Source organism: Coccinella septempunctata, chromosome 8 (assembly GCF_907165205.1).
Source record: "Coccinella septempunctata chromosome 8, icCocSept1.1, whole genome shotgun sequence".
In the NCBI taxonomy this organism is placed as follows: domain Eukaryota; kingdom Metazoa; phylum Arthropoda; class Insecta; order Coleoptera; family Coccinellidae; genus Coccinella; species Coccinella septempunctata.
The window spans coordinates 19,348,068-19,373,812 of record NC_058196.1 but is presented as its reverse complement, the minus strand read 5'-3'; the positions used below and the strand labels follow the sequence as shown (position 1 = coordinate 19,373,812).

The window sequence follows — 25,745 nt, the reverse complement described above, 5'->3', positions numbered from 1 at the left end:
GCAAGCGCAATTCCATTTTAGGGTAGCGAAAATCCATTTGCGCTTGCTCTGTACAGTTCACAACCGTTGTGTACCACACTACGAACAGGCCTATTATATAAATTCTCTTACATTGATTTGTTCGCTAGCGTCTGACGTATTGTGGATTTTAGAATATCAGGGTATAACTATTTGAATGAGCGGACCTGAATTCTAAATAGCACTTCCTGAAAACCTGGCTCATTTTTCAATCACTTTCGGCATTTTCGTAATAAAAATTGATATTAGTTGTGGCATTAACGACATTTGATGAGTGCCAACCTAACTTCGTTCTAGTTACAAAAACTTGAGAAAATTATTTCATGGCCAACCGACTGCTAAAATAAATTTGAATGCAGTATATTTTGTTTGATGGAACTTAACAACACAACGTTATGAAGGAGAAATTATCATGCCTTCTATAGCTCAATGTAATTTTGATTAATTGCTCAATAGTTGTTCTCAATAGTTTTAGAAACCTTAGCTGTTCTAAGGAATGTTTTTCAGGATTGGCTTCTTAGCCCTGATACCGAACATGAACTTCCTCCAAGATTGTGTTAGCTTACACCTTGTGATTGTTGTTACTGGTCGCCTTTAATTTATTGTGAGTTTTCCCGGTGCTTCGTCTATTCTGCCCCAAACATGAAAATCTGAAAGTATTTGTTCTGGACTTCTCGCTATCCACGAAATATGTCCTCCCCCACCTATCCACTGATTAGGAAACTATTCGATCAAAAACGAACGTTTAGTCCATAGTGTGCATCCTGTTGAAAATTAATTACGCGCCTGCCAATCAAGGAAAGCTTGTCCGAAAAAGTATTCATATATTTTTCTCAAAAATTCTTCATAATTTTCTAAACTTCTTCACAGTAACTAAATAAGGTGACAAATATTTATAAAATCACATGAATCCAAATATCTCTTAATCTGCTTCTCGACCGAACGCAGGCTAATGTATCAAACCGTTGGAAAGCGTTAGGATGGAAGTGGCAGTGCCGTCCACACCGAATCTAATATATCCGAATCATTCACATTGTGCGAACAAGGATTTATCAGTCTAATCTTTGCTCTTCTCGAGTGATCTGAATGTAATTCAGAACAGAAACGGGCTTAGCGAACAACCTTGAAATAATAATACTATAAATCTGTTGCAGAACTGAAACTCACCTTAGGACATCAAGAAGATTCTTCATCTCCTATGGTGAACATCGCAACAATTTTAGCTCAGAACCTAAAATTCGATTTAACTCAAAAGAAGTACAGCCTCTCAGTGGGTGTCAGTTTAGCGGCTATTGAATTTAAACAATTCCGGTCGAACAGTGTTATAGACATAATTTCAGTGCCTAATGTAGGCAAGGAAGATCTCATCAGCTTGGTATATTTGCAGGTTTGTAATATTTTCTCATCTTAAGTATGTGTATATAATGTTCAGAGGATTTCAGGTAGATGAAAAAGCTCCCGACTTCCATACTGTTTACAACTCCTGTAAAATAAAATTGACAGCTGAAGTTTCTGTTCTCAATGTCAACCTTCATCAGGAAGGGCTTCTCTCGCTGATTCAGTTCCAAACTCAACTTCAGAATGATTTAGAGGATTCGCAAACGCAAGAAGCCCAACCTACACATTCTTCTATGTCTAATTTGAAAAGAACTATCTCAATGATGAGTAGCCTATCTCATATTTCTCAGACCATGGCCGAAATTGGAGATGCTATGGGTATTAGACCAGGTGAGTTAATTCGCAGATTTGATTATTAGAGATTATGTTGAGGACTATCATGATTTAGTTCTATTGAAAACTATAAGTCAAAACATTAGAAAAATTAAACCATCATTGCCAAATAAGCCTAATGGTAATTCAGACTTGTACTTCATTCGATATTTTCCTCCATTAGTTTGAAGGCTTAGTATCGTATTAAAACAACCTCATTTTATAACAACATTTCATAGTTACTCAGCGCGTTCCAAACAATCTGCGTCTTTTCGCAAGGCCAGTATACAAGTTTAGTGATTATCTTTCAGATCTATCACGTGCTGGTACCAAAAATGAAGTCATCAATACTAAGCTGCGTTTCAAATTCAAGGAACTCCAAGTATTAATATCAACGGAAAAATTCAGAATATCTGAAGTTGCAATAAAGGGTATAGCAGCCGAAATTATTATGCAAGATTCTAAAACAACAGTATTAACAAACTTACATGACCTCCGAGTATGGGATCTCAATCCAGGCACCATTCACAAAGAGGTAGGCAAATTGCTTGTTTGAAGGAAATGATTAACATCTGAACAAGAATTGAAATTTTTTATTTATTAATTTCATTGATCGAAAAAAAATGTATCTCATGAATCGAATTGATAGCAACATTCCGATGCATAACCTTCATTCATATCAAGAATAGTGAAATGAGGTATTGCTCCTCCGTTTGAATTAATAATCGAAATTAAAATGTTTCTATGAGTGAATCGAGTCTCAAAATAAAAATATTGGTTCTGATAATCATTATCCGCAGTTTATGAATAAAAATAACATTTTCATATTGTATACGATGTGAATCCACAAATGATTTTTTAGGTTTTATCTGTAGTAGGAAAAGAAACCTTAAATGCGAAAATTGTAATGAATAATATTGAGAGCACAGCCCCAGATAGTCCTGATATCATAGTTGATGCCAGCATGGGAGGTCTGAAGATTTATTTCCTCAACTGGTTCGTTACAAACATACTGGTGAGTTACCGTCTAACTGTGTGTATGATTTTGTATCTAATATTTAATTTCACAGAATTTCGTGAACAACTTCCAAGCAGCCAAAGAAGCAATTATAGAAGCTTCAGCAAATGCAGCTGAAGCTGCTAAGCAGACTGCTCAAGAGGCTTATGAAAAAGCTACGAAAATATCCCTGAATATCAATATAAAAGCACCGGATATCATCGTTCCTATAAACTCGAAATGTTTAGATGGAATAGCTCTAGATCTTGGACACATAACTATTACTAATAGGTTCAACACCTTAGACACCGGCGATAAAAAAGGACACGGCCCAGTAATTGTTGACAGGTAAGTTTGAGAATGTTTACAATTTCACAAATGTCCTCCGTAGTTTTACTGCAACGATAATTTATTTTTGAGCCATTATATCCATATTTTTTTTATAAATTTTTCTTCAATTTGGATTCATTTCCTATAGAAAAATGAAGCTGTCTATTGTTTATTAATTCTATCCCAATTGAACTCTTTTCGGGTACTAACTGCCGGTATCTGTAGCCTTATTTATTATTGTATGTTCCGTTTTAAAAACTAGTTGATCTAAACCACAACCTAACTTTGATACAGCCAAATTTTTGACTTATGCCTCATTAACTCTGTCCTAGACAGGGGACAACTGGTTAGCCCTATGTCATCTGATTAGTATTCCAGGTCAGGAATGAGAGGTATTTTTTTCCTTCCATGTACTCAGAGCAAAAAGACACAAAATAACTCATTGGATATTATCTCCTTATTCATAATTGATTTGTGAATCATGCTATAGATCTGAAAAAATGTTATTTAGGTGGAAGGAACATGAGAAGCACCTATACGGTATTTCTTGAGGATTCCAAAAGGCAAAAAATATACATGATGATCCATTTGAAATAACAAAACTCATTGTTATTCCGGAAAAAGGAAAGATCTGACGAAAATGTCAATATCACAATAGTATCAGCCATATCACAAGATCCTAAATTATTTTCGAGATAATTGAGACTTTCCATACTTAAAACTCACTCTGTATAATAAAAAATAAATATAGAATAGTTATGAAGGAAAACAGATTGCAGTTTTTAGGAATATTCTCGATTGATAACGAAGAAGCTATTGCTGCAATAAAAGAATATGCTGACATAAAAATGAAAAGAAAAAGTTTTCTTGATTAGTTTTTCGGAATTTCATATTATATTTCATTTTTATCATCCTATAATTTTTTATGTAAATGTTAGTTCTTTTTTTTTATATTATAGGTATATAAATCAATTTCGAGTTGTATTTTGTACCTGATTCATTCTTGTGTAGTTGTTTAGTTTACTTTTTTTCAATTTTTGATTCATTTGTTATATTTCAATTGATTTAATTAATAATTAATGAATAAAATTTGTGTTTGTTTTGAAGAAACCGAAATATCATTGAAGACATTAATGAATCTTTTCAGGTTACGGGTTACCTTATCTGATTTGAAGTTATCAAAAGTAAAAATGGACGACAAGCATAATATAATTGAAGAAACCATTATTTTGGAACCCCTGTCTTCGAAATTGATAATCAAAAGAAATTTATCTGCATCATGGTACAAGGTGATTCCAGATATTGACATGTCTGGAAATATTAATGAAATTAAGGTAGGCTTTATCCATTTGAAGTCATTAACGACGTGATATCTTGCAGTCAACATCGTCAATGCTATGATTCAGGATATTCTTTATGATTTCCATTTTTCAGGTTAGATTCAGTCACCTCGACATGGCTACAGTTACTAGTACACTTAATGGTAATTTAGCTGAAGGTACGGAAGAACATGCCATGGCCTTGAAAAGAAGCGCATCAGTTACAAGTTTCCGTAACAGGGATGTTATTATCAGTTTAGATAATGAAACCGTTGACTCGATTGCGCAAGAGGGTGAAGAAAAGGATGCCGTCCATACGACAATAAGATTCACACTCACTATGGAGAAACTTGAATTGAACTTATTCACAGCGCCAACGGTGAGTGGAAAAAAAACTTTGGTCATCGGAGGAAAATTTAGACTGAAATTATTTAGGTATCGCATAACAAAAATAGCACACTAATATATGAGATACAGCAAAAATCTTGATATTCTACGGTTTTATTATCTTTTACATTGGAATAGAATTGGGATATATCCTCACAAGAAAAATTTATAGAGGGAAAGTTTTTGAAAGGCGAAATCTATTTTAATATGCGATGAAATCGAATAGTTGGTCTCTAATTTTCGAATATATGACTTTGAGTTTTTGGATTATTTGCACTTTATTTAAAACCCGTTTGCATCGACTTATTTGCGACAGGATTAACGTTAATTCGGTGATGGCTACGGTAAATGCTATAGAAATCAGAGAAATAATCGAGTATTAACGTTAATCTCGACAGTCGGTGCACACGGCTGTAAATCATATATTACTTTGGCAGTTTAGTGAAACTTATCGATATCAACAATAAGGCTGATGATATATGATAATAACAGACAAAAATTAATCGAAAATAGCCAAAACCCAAATGTATGAAGTTAACCTAACTCTTTGACCAAAACAAAACGATTGAAATAAATTGCTAGTATTCCGTCAACGCAGCAAAGTGTTGACACAAACTGTAACAAATTGCTCGATTTAGTGCGAATTTCAAGGTGGTTGCAGTTGGCATGCCTGATCCGCCGTTCGTGACGTAATTTCATACTCATCCTGAATCGACTTTATATACAAACATTTTTTGATAGGCCATAAGGTGGCCTAATTTTTATGGTTTTAATTTGATTGATTAATCTTCATCAGGAATCTAAAATCAATTTGAAAGTCGAGCCCACATACCATCTTGCAAGGTTTTCTCTGGAAGGATTATCTTGCAAAGGACGACAGCTATCTGACACTACCTTCAGTACGTCTATTCTTCTGTTAAATTGTACCCTAGATGATATGAGACCAGGAAGAGACCAGTTGATAAGGCGTCTTATAGAAAGAAGGTGCGATGTCAAAGATGAAACTGTTGGAAAGGAAGATAACAAAATAAGAAGTATGCTCGACATAACGTACCAACAGAAGAAAAACGAAATGTTCGGTAAGTTGTAGAGGTCACTTAGATTGTGAAATTACTAGGCAAATATTGATAGCCCGATGTACACTGCTCAAAAATTGCAGTGGATAATTTGCGTACATGTAATAATAAAATTGAAGCGAAATATACTATGTTGTATACGTACTGATGTATTAAGGCAATTGTCTACATGTGGCAAACCAAACAGTTTTGAAGTTACAGTTTTATAGTAGAGAAATGAACAAAATGAAGATTTTTTCTGGAGGAGTCCGCAGGCCTAACACAAATTCCTTTTGTTACAAACAGCCTTAAATCTAGTGGTCTTACTCTATTCGGCATTGAAGCTATGATGCTATCAATGAAAGTTTCAAGAATGTTTTGCCGATGTCGATCTAAGCATTGGCGAGTTGTTTTAATGCTTGTGGTGGGTCTGGTAAGCGGTGTAATTGCTGTGACATTACAGACCAGACACGTTCAATACTGTTTTGGTATGAAACTCGACAGTTTACCGGTGGAAATAATCTGTGCCCGAGTGCGAGCAAAGTTTGTGCTCCAGCAGGACAAGTCTTGGAACAGAATTCTGATCCTGGTCACATTTGGCTGTTGTGGAAGCAAATCCCAGCTCTTTTCCAGCAGCAATTGTCAACTCCACGTGGTTGTGCCAAAAAAGGTCCCACGAAATACCTCAATGACTCCCTATGCTCCAGTGTCTAAGTACTCATTAATATTGGCAGCGAATTTGTTTGAGTGTACTTGAATGAACAGCCCAATTGTGATTAGAATTAGAACTCCCGAGATTCATGGAACACCAGACTGTGTTGATGCCATATCTTGTTTCTTGACGGTCTTGTACTGTTTAAACGCATGATTACACTGTAAGTGTACGTGTGCGAGGTTCAATACAGCGAGAGAGATGCCGAACCGTTACATATTATACGCGGCGCCACAGTAAAATTCAGTTTCATCCGACATTAATCTCTGAGTTATTTGGGGTCGTGCCCTGTAGGCCTTTTTCTAAAGTGCTTTGTTTCCTGTATGTTTTCCAAACAACAATTTCCTAGATATTTTCGAAACGTCTTGAGAAGACGACACTTGTATTCTAGCTGGAGGCGGCCAATTTCAACAATTCTTGTGATTTGAGAAGCTTTTTGATGTAATAAAATTCATTGTTTGATTGTTTTGAATTTTGCTTATAATGTAATTTACAATTTTGCCTAATGAATATGAATCTCTTTCAGCTGACGTAAGAGTTTACAGTTTCACCTTCATTCTATCCGTTGAGTATATGATGAAGCTAATGGATTTCTTCAATACGACGTTTGAAACCGACAAAGCAACAGCAGATGCTTCCCAAATTTCAGCTAAGCAAACTCCCTCCAGTAAATCCGTGCAAAACAAGACTGCTGCGACTTCCACTCAGAGCACAGTTAGGATGACAGTAAATTTGAAAATAGAAAAACCTGATATAATTCTTGTGGAACATATGGATAACATCGATACCAGTGCTATAATTTTACATGTAAGTTGAAATCAATGAAAGGATTATCGAAACATTTATTGACGAGTCCATATAGATTTGCCTTCAATCGATAATCCAGTTATTAGCATTCAGAATATCATTCTTGCATCTAGTTATGATCTATTCACGTAAATTTTTTGACTCAATTGCCACTTCTTCAATATGAACTGATCGTCGAAGGTTAAGGATTATTAATTAATTTGTTTTTCCTCTTCATAAAAACACAATTTCGTTTTGAAATACATGTTAATGTTAAAATTTGAAATATCTTGAAAACATCCCTGTGGGAATCTTTCGGTCTCAGACCAAATATTTAGAGTATGATCTTTTTCTGCGTGATTACTCTCCGATGATGCTCCCCAAAGAAGAACATTGTAATTCCGATGACTCTATACTCCATTCACTTTTATTTAAGCACTCGGTTAGCCATGGAAATTTTACACATTCCACTCTATATAGCTCGAAAATGTGGGGTTATGACGCTTGTTAAATCATTTCGAGAGAATCCAGGAATTTTTGACCGAAATCGATTCAGACAGACAACACTCTCTGATTTGGATTTCAACCGATGTTACGATCTTAGTCGAACTAGCCACACACCATCATACAGAATGCCAGCAAAAAGATCTTTGCGTTCTCTGGAATGGTCTTTACGTTGGCACTCTGAACAATGGTTTGTGCCAAATCAAACACATATTTCTTCCAGAGCGAAGTTCAAATAAAATATCGTAGCCAAGGTATGCATCAAGTGATCAATGGTACAGTTATGGAGTTCCAATTGATAACATGCAATTACAATCCACTGAAGAGAAATGATACAATGAGTAATATTCTGTTCCCAATAACTATCAGTATAGCCGGATCTACACCCCAAGATAAAGGATTACATGTAGAGGTGAGATTGTTTTTTGCTTTGGGAAATTTTCTCTGAATGCAATGTTTCAGCTTCTATTCACCGATATTAGATTCTGCCTTTCTCCCTCAACGATCGGCCTACTTAGTAACATATCTGCGAAATTTAGCGCAACAAATGTCACATCTAATATTGAGGAAGAAGATGCATTCACATTTTCTGAACTTTGGCATCCCAAACCTTATTCTGATGACGACTATTGGTATTTGAGAACAGGTGAGATGTTGTTTCTTCGTTTGATATTTTTTTTCAAACTTTATTTTCATCAGCAATCAGAATTCTTACAACACATCCCTGCCAATCACTTGTGCAAACTATGGTGAGGAGGCTTAAAGAAATAAATAATATTTGTGAAAAATGAAAGTATTATACAGGGTATTTATAAATAATTGTAATGAGGCAGTTGGCTTTGAATTACTCTGGGGTGCTCCTTACTAAGGCTTCTCGAACCAAATATCATAAATTAGGACCCTATAATCAAGTTATGATAATCTATAAGTTTTAGGCCAGGTACTTTCACGTGCGAATAAATAAATTTATTCGCATTTATTAAGTCTTATTCGTAAGATTAGTAAAAATGCAGTCTCTTCACTTTCAGATAGTGTTATTCATCGAATAAATCTGTCATTGAAACTCAATTAGAAGAGTTTATTTGTCATAGATCGAATGTCGGTACGTCATTATTCGTTGAATAAATTTTATTCGAAGGTGAAAGTACCGGGCCTTAATCATGAATATACCAAAATCATCTATACCCGAAGAAATGGTCTATGAACTACGCCTTCTAAATGATGTAAAGACCAATTGGACACTTCATCTGCAGATAGATGATGCCCACGTATTTTGTTTTGTTTTGTTTTTGAATATACAGGGTGTCCCAGTAGAGTAGTAGGAACCGAAAATGTGTTTTTTCTTACGGAACAACCTGCATTTTACGGCAGATTCAGAAAGCATGATGAAAAAAGGATGAGTTTATTTGACATCGTATGTGCTTGAAATTTGCCGTTTCTGAGATATTTCGCTTCTTCGTAAATTTAAATCACAACTTAATCTCAAATGAATTTTAGTTAAAAAAAAAAAAAATCCATATTTACGTTTGTTTTTTTAACAATTGGCCAGGAATTCTTTCACACATGCATTTAATTATACCTTCTTTAAAACGACATGTTTTTTAAAACTATTTATTTAATTATATTCAAAACATAAACTCAAAATATCACTATTTAACATAAACTTCGATATTTTGAGTTTATGTTTAAAATATAATTGAATAAATAGGTTTAAGTCACATGGCGTTTTAAAAAAGGTATAATTAAATGTATGTGTGAAAGAATTCATGGCCTACTGTTGGAAAAACAAACATAAATATGAATTTTTTTGCTAAAGCTAAAATTTATTGAAGATTAGGTGTGATAGATCGATGTATTCAGAAAAAAGTTGCAAAAATTTGACGTAAAAATATACAGGGTGTTCCATCTTATACAGGACAGGAATGTACACTTCCTTAAAGTATGGACAAGTCTTCTTTATAACGATGTAAGTTTAAGGTGGAATCCTTAACTAAAAATGTTTGTAAACAAAACAAAATTTCTCCCAATGGTAGACTGTTTTCTGATTAGTTTGGTCATTTCGAATGATGAATTGTTGTTTTGCACTAACGGCTGATATAAGCGTATTCCCTGAATTTGATTTTTTATCGGAAAACTCCCGTATCGTTTTCAGCAAATGTATACTTATGTTGTCATAGGGAACATGAATTGTGTACCCAAGGATTGGGGCTCCAGGGAAAACAGTGTGCACAAAAATATTTATTTATTTAATAATTTCTCACATAATATTATGGGTTGTGTATATTTAAAAATTTTGTAGATGCTGGTATTGATGTAGTCGAAGAAATTAATTCAAAACAAGCAGACGTGTCATTAGAAGTGAATAACTTCCTAGAAGAGCTATGCATTATCAATATGCCTGTCATTATATTAACTTTAGAAGCTGGCGAAGGACAGAAAACATTACCCATGTTGCTTTTGGAAAGTAAGTTTCATGGTAATGTGAGAAATTGGAGCTCCCAGGTAATATTAAATTTTGTATTTTCATAATCTTTAATCTTCCTCCTTTCAGTTGAATATTGATGCATCCCTCAATATGATGATGGGGTACTACAACAGTTTTCTTGCTCTTTGGGAACCTCTTATAGAACCTGTGCAAACCAAGAAAGCCGGAAAAATTAGCCTGATGCCTTGGGAGCTCACACTGGAGGTGATAATGATAAAGGTACACACTTCAGATAAATATCATATTATTATGTCTTTTCAGATGGCCATAAATAACCCTGAAGATCAGTCGATAATGAGTCCTGTAGAATCTGATATGACCAGTATTTCTCTTCAGCCCGTCACTAGCATAGATGTGATCTCCAAAACTACCTTAGAGCTCACTATGACAAAAACTTGTCTACATGTGCTGACAAGTTTGGGTGGATCTTTCTCCTCTGCAATGGAAAAGAGGGATTTTGTTCCTGTTAAAAAACAATCGTCGCATAAATTCATCAACGAAATAGGTAGTCCTGTGACACTTATGCTGCAGCAAGGCCCATTCAAGATCACTGGTACGGACTTTGGTGTAGAACCCAATGAGGTTATCTTGGAGACAGGGGCCGAGGTGCATCTCGAATTGAAACAATCTCAGAAGGAATACATTAAGCTCAGCGATGTATTGATAACACAAAGTTATTCAGTGAAATCTAGATATTTGAGTGTTAAGGTGAGTTGTGTTCCTGAATTGTCTTCTTATATTACAGGCGATTTGGCTAACTTTGTTATATGGGTAACATATTATTTTAACTCCGAAATATTGATATTTTCCTTATGTTTTAGGTAAACGAGATGAATTGCACTTTGGAATTACCTGTAGCAAGAGCAGACACAAGATACTTTACACTCAAATATAGAAGCTCGAATAATCAGTCTTATGGTGTTATTTCTGAATCTCAAATGGTTGATGGAATCATGACAATAACTCTTAGGAGTATTTTACAGGTTGGTATACTTCATACACAAGCAGCATTTTTTAGTTTGAAAACTGCATACTATACACTATACAGCATGGTCCATTTTAAAAGATCCAAATAACACATTGGGAAGAGCCTGCATCAAAAAATGTTTTAAATGAAAGTTTCTGAGTCTGATGCAGACATTTCGTTTTTGCCAGATCGTTGAGGATATATGGAGTGGTTTATGCTGACTATCTCTACACGTAAACCACTGAGCATAATTGAAGAACTGAATATTATTTTGAATGTCAGCAATTCGAATGAGAAATCGAAAATGAAACTGATTGATTGATTAAAGGATGCAAACTAACAATGTGAAATTCACAAAGGGGAATTCTCCTCAATTTGGGTTATCACTGCATATGCAAGTTCAAACTGAATAATTATGAGTTTCATTCATGATTTTTTCAAATTCGCCGCGGAAACTATTCAAAATCATCCTTTAAATATGGGGTTTTAAAATTGAAATCGCTTTGTGCGGAGTTTACGATTTGGCAACAGCGCATACAAGACAATGAAAAGAACAATGTCCGATCAGCTTGTTTATAAAATAAAAGCTGTTTATCTACAGGCGCGTACTTACTGGCGAGCTTCAACTGCAACCGGCCATAAAAATCCCATAAAATTTTACGACCTTCCTCGTTCGTCGCAGACTTTATAGACAGCCATCTTTGTCTATCTCATCAAGATAATGCATTTGTTGTCCTTTATTATCAAGGCATATTTCAGTCGATGTTGCCAGCTTGAGCAATTCTCACAAAACGCTTTAAACTCTAAATACTCATTTTTATTTTTCATTTTTAAGTGCTTAAAATAATTTTTTTTTTTGGGAAACGGTTGAAATGGTTATTTCAAAATGTGACGTTTCAAAGATATTTCATAACAAATACATCATTTTCGTCAGAAGGAGTATTCCCTATTATGTACCAATGCATTGTTTGCATTTTAGTAACAATTTCAAAATAGAGCATGCGGTGAGATTTTATTATTGCGGTGTGTGGTTGGAAAAAATCAGAAAATTCTTCTTGACTATATGTTCATACGAGTATAAGAAACAAAATGTTTTTTGTTTTTCAAGACAAGTTTACATTCTGCAAAGAGAAATGTATATTCTCTATGCAAAAAAAATCTACTTGATCTTGAAATAAAACTCCAAGGTCAGATTAAATGTATCTGACACTTTCATTTGAAACATTTTTTGATCCAGGCTCTTCCCAAGTAGTTATTTCAGTGGATCTTTCAAAATGGGTCGCACTGTTTAGGGAATGATATATCAACATGATATGTTTTCTTACAGGTTCACAACCATTTCCATGTTCCCATAGAAATCTACATTCTCACTTCAAGTGGCAACGAAATAAAGAGAATAGCGATTGTACAACCTTATAAATTGGTTAATATTCCTTTATCTGGTGTTTATACTCCCACAGAAGAGCTTTTCTTCGCAGTAGAAGGCTATTCTATTACGTCAGTGCCTTTTGTATGGAAGGAGTTACAGTCGAACCTCACTTCGTCTAAATTACTTCAGTGTCGCCCTAAGGATGTATCTCAAGGTAATTTTGAAAGTACGATTATTTAATATCTTATCAGGTGCTTCACTATTCAGAGAAAAAAAGGCAAAGAGAACAGACAAGATAAAGCATTTGACTTAGTTTACTGTTAATATGTTTGTATTCATACTAACTAAAAGTTATTTTACCTTATTAAGGTCTTCTAGTTTTTATATTATTTTTCCAATTATTCGAATTTCCCAGTAATATCTTTCGCTTTGGTGCGAAATTCGTATTACTCCATCTTCGACAATAATGATAATAAGAGTTCAGTTCCTTTTTTTTATGTACGGTTTGTATAGAATGAATTTGTCGCTACGGCAGTGATATTTTTTTGCTATTGGTCGAAAACTGACCAATGATTCCATGCCATTATGTTCACGAATCACTTTGCAAGCGAAGTCTGAGTTAATCCACACGAAGAAAAGATGGCGCCTATATCATTGAGACATGAATGTAATAATGAGAATTAATTCAAATGTTGATGTCAATATCAAGTGGTACGGCCTGAATCGAACTAGCCAATTTTGCCATCGGCCGAACCCCCTCAGAAAGTACATCCCATCGAGAAAGAGTAGATGCCGACTATGTTTTTGGTCCCATTGACGGATCCTAATCAAACACAAGTAGAAGCTATTGAGTATTATATTGAGTAATCGAGCGTCATCTAGTGAGCAGCGTGATCAAACTCAATTCTCCTCCTCAGGCAACCGATTCTCGTATGTGAAGGAATGCCATCCCATAGGAAAACAGTGTAATTTCCTATGGAAATATTCTTTATTCTCGAACTATGGAATGAAAACATTTTCCTTCACATTTCACATAAACTACTTCCAATGCTCAGTATTCAGTATTTTGCTGAAAATTTGTTTTTTTTTGAAGCGTGGGAATTTTCGGTCCATCAAATTTGGGTGTTTATTTGCACCATTTCTTTAAGCTTCATCGCTACACAAAACAGATGTTAGATTTACATTATTCGAGACATACCGACAAGAATCTCCTCTTAGAACAATAATTTAGCTACTGTAATGCTTATATCGTTTAATAATAATAATAATAACTGAACTTTATTGCTAACAAGCAAAGGGCAATCGACCTGAGGTCCTTCAGCTCGTTTGATACACATCGAGAGTAGTTGCAAAAAAATATATAATCTTAATCTGACTTTAGCCTTGCGGCTTTCACACTCCTCTCCAGAGGAAAATTCACTCATCCCAGATATCTCAGATATCAAAAGGATTAAGCTCTGTTGGAGACCTTTCCAGGTTTTCGGGCTCGTGGTGGTGGTCGGGTCCGGGTCGCTTCTCGGCTCCCTGCTGTAGGTTGGATTCCTGCTCCTCCCGCATTTCCTGTCGGAGCGGACGGTGTTCCTCTGCATTCCCCATGTACTTGCGTACAGTTCTCGCCGTTCCGAGCAGTACCGCCTTCTGCACGACTTTATAAATATTTTCGTCCAACTGAAGTTTCCTCAAGTACTCTAGTAGTTTCTTCGGTATCAGGCCTGTAGATGAAATGACAATAGGGATGGTCTTGATATCTTTCAGCTTCCACTGTCTTCTGGTTTGTTCCTCGAGATCTCTGTATTTTGAAATTTTTTCAGTGTGCCTATCTAGAAGATTGTTATTATTTGGAATTGCCACGTCGATGAATAGTGCTCTTATTATTATTATTATTATTGTTCACTTTTTGCGAATCTTGTCTTTTTTTTCATCGTGGTTGTTTCTGAAAGAATTCAAATTTTCCGATTTTTCAACTTTCGAACAGTGGATTCTCTGATTTTCTAGCAATTTATAAGATGTGAATCATTCGAAACACCCGTATTCAAAATCGAAATAGATATTTTGTACTTACCTCGAAACACAGGTTCTCAACTTGATCGGATCTATATTTTTAGGAATATTGGGATATGTGGGGATATCGGTGTTTCTCTTGATTTTTTCAAAAGTCCAATTCTTTTCAGGCACGGAACCTTTCACCATTCGAGTGATAGGAAAAATGCTCCAAGTATTTCACGAGAATACACTAAGACATACAATGGCCAGTACTTGCTATAGTGTCCATTTGAGACCTTCAGTCTCATTAAAAAATTATTTACCTATACCAATAGTCTGTTGTGTCGAAAATGTAGTAGATGAAATTTCAATCAATCCTGGCGACACCTTGCAGTTACCGAATTGTAGTCCTGGGCAGTCTGTAGCAGTGATCAGGGTGAGTCTGAACATTTTTGAAATTGTGAACATAAAAACTCATTAAGTAAAAATTTGCTGCAGTTGGATAATTATCTGGATAAGGAATGGAGTTGTAGGCAGGAAATTCTTGAAGAAATGGATGAATTCAGCGTCTGGACATTCAATAGTTATGATAGCACTTCCAAAGTATCTTTGAATTTAGGTATTCATAGGAAAACTAGACACGAAACTCTTGAACTCGAACTTTATTGTCCATTCTGGATGTTGAACAAGTCAGGATTGCTGCTTTCATACAAGGTGAGTTGGAAAATGTACAAGATAGAATAATAATGCCAGTGGTTGCATTCGAATTGGGGAAGAAAACGTTTTTTGTATTATCATTAACCCTTGTACTTAATGATATTATTCAGACTATTCAATTCAACAAAATGTTCTATCTGATCAATCAGAAGCCAAAGATAACTCGTATTTTCAAGAAACCCGAAGCTCTCTTTGAATTATGATTGGTCTCACAACTTTGGTGTATAAAATAACTAGTAAGAGATGTGACTATTCATCATCATCATCATCATTTGTTTATTTGTCTCAAATTTTTACAATAACAGGTTGACAGTATTATAAACAGACAAAAAGGACCACACAACGATTTAGAAACCGATGCACAGAATAACCTGTGTTGTGTGACCCATGACATATTGACTTTTTAAGATACTAGTGTCTTTTTTACGATATTGTGACAGACTGTCGCTTGAAGAAAATGAAAAATTGATTCATCTTGAGAGTAACATTAGGCGATTTTTAGCGTGTTACCGGTTACTTGTGGTTATGTCATCTGAAGTTACCGTTGTATTTTAGCGTGAAACCGGTTATGGAGGGGAAGTGATATGACGTCATATCCTACGTCACTAGTATTTACCGCAAATAACCCAGCTCGCGATCAGAGTTAGCCTAGTTGCACACACACCGATTTTGGACGGCCCGGAATAAAATCGGCCGATATTTTATCGGTAGCAGTTGCTAGCACACTCACCGGATTATTACCGGCCAAACGATCAGGCAAACGAATTCGACTGAAAAGGTCGGTAAAAAACATTGAACTCAAGAAAGAACTCCTTCTTGAGTTCAATGGTAAACAATCGGTGCTTGTATAAACGTGTACTTAGTCACATACGCCACTACATCCCGGTATTGGACGGTTTCTCACCGGCATTTTACCGTCACCGATCAGTGGTCGGCGTGTGTGCCAGGTCCCGTTCCCACGCGTGGTTCACTATTGGAATTTGGACGACCGATAAAAAATCGGCCGTCCAAAATCGGTGTGTGTGCAACTAGGCTTATAAGCGGTGACAAGGGATTGTTTATTTGTCAAATGTATGACACGATTGAATGAAAAACGTTATCGAGAAAAAATCGCATTCTTAATTTATTATATTGTGTTCAAAGTGCCATTCTATATAGTTCTATTCCTGCCGTAAAATACTTTTGAGAACGAATCCATGGACTTTACGGAATGTGGAAAGAAATAAAACCATAAACCAGTGGAATGCAAGCAATGCTTTCTTGGAGGAACTGGATGTTGGCCACCAAAATATACCATTCGTTCATCAAAGAGAAGAATATTGATCTCCGCCAGTGTAGAACCTAATTCTTGGTAGAAAAAACATCAGCTGCTATAGAACCCATCGCAGTTTTCTTGAACACGATTCCAGAAATACAGTAGTTCCGAGCTTATACCAAGATTCACCTGTATAACAGAACGGTCCAGAAAACATGCATATTAATGCATGTGCTGAAGAGTTCTTTTTTTCACATTACTTGTGCGAATACCATTGTACATAAGTATGAATAAATTATTCAAATATCTATTGTTCAGAACCAAAATATTCAGAATTTTACGAAGGTGTCCTCTTTTAAGCAGAAACGTTGAAAAAATATCATAGATTCATGGTATTGTATCCAATGTTCATTTAGGAATGGACGGTCTGTAATATTCTTTTCGTATCTCAAAATGAGGGCTTCTACTTATATTCAATCTACTATTCGTTATTTTAGAATACATTCGATCGTAATATCGGACATAGTATCCATGTTGAAGCAAACTTCCATTTCATAATATAGGGTACTCTAACGATTTGTCAAAATCAGCTGATTGTTCGTTACCGTGGGGCACACAAAGCTTTTTATTATCACTATAAAGAGGCATTTCTGGGAAAGTTATAGTTTTATCACTCTAATCTAACGTCGGGAAAAACATTTTTTCCAAAAACATGCATAAAACACAATACTTGACCAAAGCAGCATGCGAATCAATGGAGGGAAAAGCTTGTGTGCCCCACGACAGCGAACGCTTAGCTGATTTTGACAAATCGTTAGAGTTCCCTATAAGAGGAAACAGTCTCAACTGAGTACTGAGTTGAGGTTATTTTTGTTTTGACATGTAGGTACGATCAATCATTTTACATAACCGATCTTATTTTTGCGATTCATACTGGTTATTCAAATCATTCTTCCCGCGGAAGAGTGGGGGGTAACCGCAAGATACCGCTAGTAACATAACCGGTAACACGCTAAAAATCGCCTATTATTATTAAGGCCCGGTTGTTCAGTATAATTTTGACATTTCCGTTCAATTCTGTCAGGTTAATCTAGAAATAACTTAAATTTCGACTTAATTCTGAAATGAACAACCGGCCTTAGTATAGAAATTATGATTCCGGAAAATTACTCATTATTTAGTTTAGGAGTTAAGGGAAAGTAGTACATACGATTCGAGATCAAGACGATCGACATTGGTTGCTTTACGGATGCTAACCCAAATACGAAAATGTGTCACATCGTTGAGCAAAAGGCTGAATTACGAACTGATACAGTTGAAAAATTGAAATTACCACGTGAGAGGTAATATTAGGAATATTGAATAATTTTCAGTATTCCTGAATTTCAGCGTAATTTTGGCATATATCGCTATGAAATCTTTGCAATATATAAAGAATTGTTATTTTTATCGAAATATGTCGAAAAACCGTCGAAAAATGATTGTGAAAACAAGTTTTAATGACACTAAAGTTTTTTTTCTCATAAAAAAACCACTAAATTGGAAAAAAAAAGACGGGGTGTCATCGAGACGTCCTTTAACTTCAATCAGACCCGTTTGCACCAAACGCACTCAGTTTTAAGTGTATCTTAAAATGAACCCTTAACTTAAATTACTTTGCACCAACTGTTAAGTGACATTCAAATGGCTAAAGCTAGCCTTAAATTTAAGCGCTCCTGTAATTACCACTTAGGTATTAAAGGGCGGGATTCTAACCTAAAATAATTTGTTGAACTCATAAACTGGCTGCACTACTGCTGTGGTTTTTCTAATAACGTCAAGTACCTTTTATTTGACAATCCATTTCATTATCAATAATAATGCAAATTCAGCAACAAAAAGTTGTCACTCTTTGATAATAATATAATAATAATAAATATAATATAATAATAAATATATAATAATAATAAATATATAATAATATTAATTAATTAATACTTGACACTGACTGACAGGACAATAAAGTTAGGTTAGTGAAATGACAACGATCATCTTGAACCGGCCAACCAATGAAAAGGCTTTATTGGACTAGAATGAAGTTGCACCAAAATAAAAAACTGAAATATCACTAGATATCAAAACTTAAGGGCCCCTTACTTAAGATTCTGTTAAGCCGCAATCGTGCAACTGGAAATAAAATTAAGCGTCCATTAACTTTAAGCTACGCTTAGTTAAGTACTCATTTTAAGGGGGATTGGTGCAAACGGGCCTTAGAAAAAAAATCAAGGGTAAAAGAATAACAAGAAGACGTCAAAACCCCTACATCATTTATGAACTTGCTCATACTCTTTCAGAACGATCAAACTGTAATAGCATTTTCAAAACATTTTCTGGACATCGCTAATGCAGAAATTCCCATTGATAGTTCTTCAGGGCGTATTCCATTTCCTATTTAATTTTGTCAGTTCGCCGAATCAAAAAATCAATAAAAAATGTTTCCGAACATTATGCTATATTGGCTGCTAAGAATGTTGATGTCAATGAACTAAATTTGAACATATAAAATGTAATTGCTGATGCACTTAAGGAATGAATTAGTAATTATTATGTAACGAAATATCAACTGACCACATCTATGCAACGGCACAAGACTTGCTGTTAAAATATTCACGAACAGCGTCATTGAAACAAAAAATATTATTTACAAATAGGTACTGCAATACAAAAGTCAATGTTCAATTTAAATGAAGAATCTATACATAATTGTACGAGAGTCATTTTTTCAATGAAAAGTTAAAATGAAAACTTCTCATATTAATTTTACTTAATTTTATTCATCTCTCATTTTACTTCCAAATACTAAATATTCCCTCACTTGGCAGGGCAATTTCTGCCGGGTCACTTGGCTCAAAATGAAAGAAGACTGCCACTTTCCATTCAGATCACCAATTAGGTGATATAGTTTGATTTGTTTTCCCAACAAAAAATATAAAGCTGATGATGGGAAGTTTGATTTTTGTAAAAGTGATTTCATATTCTTCTCCGTTGTCTCCCCTCATTTCTTACAGATTAACAGGTTAAAAAAGATTTGTTATGATGAGTATGAAAGTGAATTTTTATTCATGAAGCTTATTTGAATGAAATAATTTCATTCCATTCATTGTTTTAGAGCTCCGATGATATAACCAGTATCATACATCACCCTCCTGAGTATCAAAAACCAATACTGTTCTCTTTCAATGCTAAAAGTTTCTTTTCGAAGAAGAAAGCTTCAGTTCGTGTTCGGGACGGAGTATGGTCCGACAAGTTCTCCCTTGACGTTGCAGGATCATCAGGTGTTTTAGTTTGTAAAACTGATGATCAGATATACCAGGTACGGTAGAGACATCAACTAATATATGAGTGAACTGGATAGTCATATACAAACTTGTTGAGAACAGAATTGATCATACTTGAAATTTCCAGGTTGGAGTTACAAATCAGTTAACAAACAATGGCCTAACGAAACAAGTTACCTTCACTCCATACTACGTGATAATAAATAACACGTCATTCGCAATGGAATTCCAAGAAAGTATACGCCCTGCCGATCATTGGTTAAAGGTGGAACCTGAATCATGTGTATCCTTATGGCCAATTAGCGAATATGATGATAAGCTCTTGAGGCTTAGAATATGCGGAACTGACGAAATATCACAACCGTTCTTGTACACCGAAAGTCATACCACCTTGCTCAGATTGGATAACAAGGTGAGCTGTTGCCTTTAAATTTATTTTTTCGATTTAGAGTTGAACGAATACTAACATAACTTTTCAATATGGTATAGTACGGTGGTGTGAACGTAGATATACAAATCACAGAAGGAGGCATTTACATCAGCCTAGCTTCTTACGGACTTGGTATGGCGCCTGCTCTGATTGTCAACCATACTAGGGATGACATGAATTTCTGGGAGAAGCAATCCGCCAAGATAAGGTAGTGTTTCAATGGGGAATTCTCCTCAATTTGGGTTATCACTTCATATGCAAGTTTTAAATGAATAATTATGAGTTTCATTCATGATTTTTTTCAAATGCACCGCGGAAACTATTCAAAATCATTCTTCTAATATGGGGTTTTAGAATTTAAATCGCTTGGTTCCGAGTTTACGATTTGGCAACAGCGCCTATCAGACAATGAAAAGAACAATGTCCGATCAGCTTGTTTATAAAATAACAGCTGTTGATTTACAGGCGCCTAATTTTTGGCGAGCTTCAACTGCAACCGGCCATAAAAATTCCATAAAATTTTACGACCTTCCTCGTTCGTCGCAGATTTCAAAGACAGCCATCTTTGTCTATCTCATCAAGATAATGTATTTGTTGTCCTTTATTATCAAGGCATATTTCAGTTGATGTTGCCAACTTGTGAAATCGAAGTGAAACGCTTTAAATTTTGAATACCCATTATTATTTTTCAATTTTAAGTACTTAAAATAATTATTTTGGGAAACGGTTGAAATGCTTATTTCAAAATGTGACGTTTCGAAGATATTTCATAAAAAATACATCATTTTCGTCAGAAGGAGTATGCCGTTAATTATTCCAATCTTTTCCGGGTTGAGAAACATTCTGACCTATCTAAGCATTCCTTAGAGTAAGGCATTACTCAACTCTTTAGTAAAAGTACACTTAGATGATTTGATTAATACTCAACATTTTTTGAGCTAACATATCAGCTTCAGAAGTAAAATCACATAAGTGAAACTGAAAATGCGAGGAAAAAAGAGACATCTTGAAAGCTTAAAATAATAAAATAATATCAAATGAAATGGAATAAGAAATCATCAGGATGAAAACAACACAAATTATAAATTCATATAAAGGTCGAAAAGTCGACTGAAAAAAAAATTAATAATTGAACTTCGAAAGACAACAAAAAAGGTGTAAAAAAGTGATAAAAATTCAACTGAAAAGGTAGAATGTCTGAAATGCTCACATAAAAAATCTTCGAAATTGTGTAATAATTTATCTGGAACGAATTCATGTTTGCTTAGATCCCAAACCACATGTTAATCTAAACATAGTTTACAGGAGGTTAATCCCTTTGTCCCATTTTAAAATCCCTGTGTCCCATTTTCAGAAGTGAGGATTCCAAAACTCAACAAGTTTCATTATATTTTCTAGCAAATTGAAGAAGAAACACTCAATGCTATACACATGGGAAAACCCATCTGGTCCTCGAATTCTAGTCTGGGAAGGTGGCAATAAAGCCGAAATAGAAAACGACTTGAGGAAAGACGAGATAGGAGAATATACTGTCGGTACAAAAAGTAGCAGTTATAAAATTTTCTGGGTTTCGTTCTTAGACGGTATGCAGAGAGTTCTTCTTTTCACCGAGGATAGTTACATAGCTGAAAATGTACAATCGGCTAAACACTTTGAAACCATTGATCAAGAACTGACTGTGTCACTCCACGGTCTCGGGCTTTCATTAATCGATAACATATCGAAGAGGGATGTTATGTATATGGGAATAACTAGTTCAGGTGTAATCTGGGAAGTTTGTAAACTGAATTCCAAGAGATTCAAACATATGACAACAAAAGAAAGCGCCATGATCGAAGCCGCCTATCAAGATTATCTTCTCAATCCAGAGGCTAGAAAAGGCATCGTAAATGTGGGTGGTAAGATGGAAGTAGATTTTGCGCTTGGTCAGATGTTTAAGCCTAACAAAAGGAAGATAAAGAGGAGTTTTCAGACTGCAGTATGGTTCCAACAGAAGAGTAGTAGCAGTCAGTTGCAGCTTCATGCCAAGTTGAATCATTTACAGATTGATAATCAGTTGCCGAATAGCCTGTTCCCTGTTGTTTTAGCCACCGTAAATCCACCAAAAAGCTTAGCTTTAAATACAGGTAAGATTATTTCTTCTATAATATTATAATTAATAATATTTCTGCCCTTCCTTTTTGAAAACTGGCGTCGACATTGCTTGAGCATAAGACAGGGTTTGCACTTGTTCTCATCACTGCCGTTAATTTTGCAAACATATCACTATGACCTCCAATCAATTTTGATCGTTTTTAGGAATCAGACCCTTCGCAGAAATGAGTATAGTCCAATTATTCATCAAGAACAGTCAGGTTAAACAGTTCAAATATTTCAAGGTTCTCATCCAAGAGTTCCATGTTAAGGTAGAAATGGGTTTCGTCAACGCAATGCTGAGTATCGTTGCAGCTAAGGAATATACTGAACAGGAAGAAGTGAGCACAGTGAGGCACTAAAAAATTGAAACAACTGAATGTTCTTTTTTCAGAAAGAATATTTCGATAAGGATATGGAAGTGGCTGATGAACAGCTTTATACTCATGTTTCTACACAAGCCCAGCAGGAACAGAAGAGTTTTTACGATGTACTGCATTTTTCACCCTTGAAAATACATGTGAGTTTTTCAATGGGTGCTGGCGCTGGAGAATCAACCGAAACCTCTAATTTCCTTAATGTCATTTTGAGCAGTGTTGGAGTCACAGTCACTGATATGCAAGATGTGATATTCAAGTAAGTACAATAATTTGGTTCATCAGTAGATTAATCTGCTTTATAAATTTCTTTTAAGGCTGGCGTTTTTCGAGAGAGAATACACTTTTTTAACTCAAAAGCAACTTGTAAACGAAGCATCAAAACATTATATAGGCCAGTTGTTGAAGCAGCTGTATGTTCTAGTACTTGGCTTAGATGTACTTGGAAATCCTTATGGTCTTGTATTAGGAATAACCAAAGGTGTTGAGGATTTGTTTTATGAGCCATTTCAGGTGCGTGGCCTTTTTTCTAGTTTTGAAAAAAAAATAAGGGAATTCTTTCCAACAGGGAGCAATTCAAGGGCCTGGGGAGTTTGCAGAAGGAATAGCTCTTGGTGTGAGAAGTTTGTTTGGGCATACCGTAGGTGGTGCTGCTGGCGCAGTTTCTAGAATCACGGGCGCGATGGGCAAAGGCGTTGCTGCGCTTACGTTTGATGATGACTATCAGAGGAAAAGAAGGGACCAAATCAGTAAAAAGCCAACAAGTATTCAGGAAGGATTCGCTAGGGGAGGGAAAGGTTTGGTGATGGTGAGTAAAAATAATCATAATATAAATATTCGCATTTGGGGGTGCCAGCTTCACACAGCTCCTTGGCAGTGATAATAAGCTTAAATTTTCATTATTTTGTTGTTCTAGGGTGTCTTCGATGGTGTCACAGGTGTAGTAACGAAACCAATTTCCGGTGCAATGGAGGATGGTGTTGGGGGCTTTTTCAAAGGCCTCGGTAAGGGTGCTGTTGGGTTGATAGCCAGGCCAACTTCTGGTGTCATTGACTTTGCCAGTGGTTCCTTAGATGCAGTTAAAAGGTATTATATACATGTTTAGAATATTCTATTGAGCCTCATATCGTCTGTTTTTTTTAATATTCCTTCCGAAGTGTGATTCGGCGCGATGGCCTATTAGATGTTAATGAAAAACTGATCATAATTTTGTCCAGAAAATTTGCATATTGGAGTTTTCTTCAAGGAACTTTCCCCCAAAAATATTTTCAGACCTCTGCAACCGGAAACAGACTATCACTTACTCATTTCAAATGGCACAACCAGTATATATCTGTATCGAATACGAACGAGTCTACCGGGGAAGATTAAATTCTTTTTTTTACCATTTTTAATGCAGCCATTATGTGGTTTCATAACTCTCTATGCTGTTTTCACCGAAAATATATGTTTATAAGAAGATCAACAAACGACTTCCTATCCGATACATTATCCATTATTATATACCGGGTGGCCCACCCCAGATGCGGCGCTCATTTTGAGGGCGTAAATGAAGATATTTTGAAAATCTTTTCTTGTGGTGTGTCTAGGATGTCCCAAAGCACAATCTAAAATGATTGTCATATATACAGGGTGTTCGAAAACAAAGATATAAACCAAAGTTACACTTTTTAGATGTTACACTCTATATTTGATCTCAAAAATGGAATGACAAGCTCAAGTTATGATGAGTTTCTTCAGATTACTTCAATAGCTCAAAGGCACCCTTTACGAGATAATGGCGAAAAATCGAAAATATGGATTATTTTTGAATAGCAATTTTAATGAAGAAACTAGTTACGCCATCGATACAGACAGAGTTTTTTCGAGTAGATAAGTTGGCTACTCCTACATATAAAAGAAAAGTTCAACTCTGGAATATACAGAGTGATCATAATTAATTCTCAAACATCAACTACAAATAGTCGTCGAAAACTTTCTTATTTCAAATGGCATACCCGGTATTTCTATATCTCGTTGAACGTAAAAATTAATTTCGAATCTATCTTCATGAAATTTTCCTACATCTAAACCCAAGGATATTTAAACTTGATAGTTTCTCAGCAGTTTTTGATGATTACTTGTTGATTCTGTGACTTTTATTCTAGATTTCAAGCCTACTATCGTGCTGTCATAAGCTGATGAGCTGAACCCCCGTTTCAAATTTCATAATTATTTTTTCGTTTCAGAGCAGCTGACTTGGGAGAAGAAGCAACGCGGCTTAGGCCCCCAAGATTTATTCAAGCAGATGGTTTGATCAAACCTTACAATAAACAAGAAGCTGAAGGTTACAAACTTTTAATAGATTTGGATAAAGGAAAATTTGCTAAGACGGACATATACGTCTTCCATCATTACGTGGACAAAAAGGAAGTATTGTTGCTGACTGATCAGAGGTTGGCCTATATTACACATAATGAAATCTTTGGAGGATGGCAGGTAAAATCATAATTATTTTCAATGCCTACATGTAAGATGTCAACTTTGAACTCGATGTCAACTCAAATTGTAATTTTAGATGGATTGGTCCTTCACTTGGCCTGAGCTGACTCATCCCGCGAGAGTAGTTGCGAAAGGAGTTATGGTTCCCATAACAGAAAAGAAGAAGAAGTTGGGGATGTTTGGATCTAGTGAAAATGGCAAAATTATACTGATAGAAAATCCACACCTTAAAGAAGTAGTTTGTCAGAAAATCGAATCGTTGAGAGGAAACGTTTAGATTATATATCCATTAAAATGTATGAATTACCTCATCACAAAGTATCGATGTTATTTTTATATAATTCGCCATTTCTTTTATTTTTAATTCTATTCAATTGTTTACGCTTTTTGAAAAATATATGAATATATGAGGA

At 35.3% G+C, this 25,745-nt stretch overlaps 1 protein-coding gene across 1 annotated transcript in view; it reads left to right on the top strand.

Annotated features, from left to right (window-relative positions):
* LOC123319596 (vacuolar protein sorting-associated protein 13) overlaps window positions 1-25,745 on the top strand; it is a 45,135-nt gene extending 19,390 nt beyond the window's left edge. Inside the window, exons 13-41 of the mRNA XM_044906623.1 lie at window positions 1,173-1,405; window positions 1,461-1,746; window positions 2,040-2,263; window positions 2,591-2,743; window positions 2,799-3,073; window positions 4,203-4,389; window positions 4,490-4,753; window positions 5,558-5,840; window positions 7,055-7,335; window positions 8,042-8,230; window positions 8,281-8,464; window positions 10,118-10,320; window positions 10,370-10,507; window positions 10,565-11,011; window positions 11,125-11,286; window positions 12,598-12,853; window positions 14,811-15,058; window positions 15,121-15,336; window positions 19,743-19,946; window positions 20,039-20,323; window positions 20,401-20,549; window positions 21,740-22,467; window positions 22,640-22,815; window positions 22,869-23,110; window positions 23,169-23,364; window positions 23,420-23,659; window positions 23,768-23,937; window positions 25,080-25,329; window positions 25,409-25,745. Coding sequence (XP_044762558.1) covers window positions 1,173-1,405; window positions 1,461-1,746; window positions 2,040-2,263; window positions 2,591-2,743; window positions 2,799-3,073; window positions 4,203-4,389; window positions 4,490-4,753; window positions 5,558-5,840; window positions 7,055-7,335; window positions 8,042-8,230; window positions 8,281-8,464; window positions 10,118-10,320; window positions 10,370-10,507; window positions 10,565-11,011; window positions 11,125-11,286; window positions 12,598-12,853; window positions 14,811-15,058; window positions 15,121-15,336; window positions 19,743-19,946; window positions 20,039-20,323; window positions 20,401-20,549; window positions 21,740-22,467; window positions 22,640-22,815; window positions 22,869-23,110; window positions 23,169-23,364; window positions 23,420-23,659; window positions 23,768-23,937; window positions 25,080-25,329; window positions 25,409-25,609 — 7,070 coding nt within the window. The 3' untranslated portion in view covers window positions 25,610-25,745. The remainder of the gene's footprint in view (window positions 1-1,172; window positions 1,406-1,460; window positions 1,747-2,039; window positions 2,264-2,590; window positions 2,744-2,798; window positions 3,074-4,202; window positions 4,390-4,489; window positions 4,754-5,557; window positions 5,841-7,054; window positions 7,336-8,041; window positions 8,231-8,280; window positions 8,465-10,117; window positions 10,321-10,369; window positions 10,508-10,564; window positions 11,012-11,124; window positions 11,287-12,597; window positions 12,854-14,810; window positions 15,059-15,120; window positions 15,337-19,742; window positions 19,947-20,038; window positions 20,324-20,400; window positions 20,550-21,739; window positions 22,468-22,639; window positions 22,816-22,868; window positions 23,111-23,168; window positions 23,365-23,419; window positions 23,660-23,767; window positions 23,938-25,079; window positions 25,330-25,408) is intronic.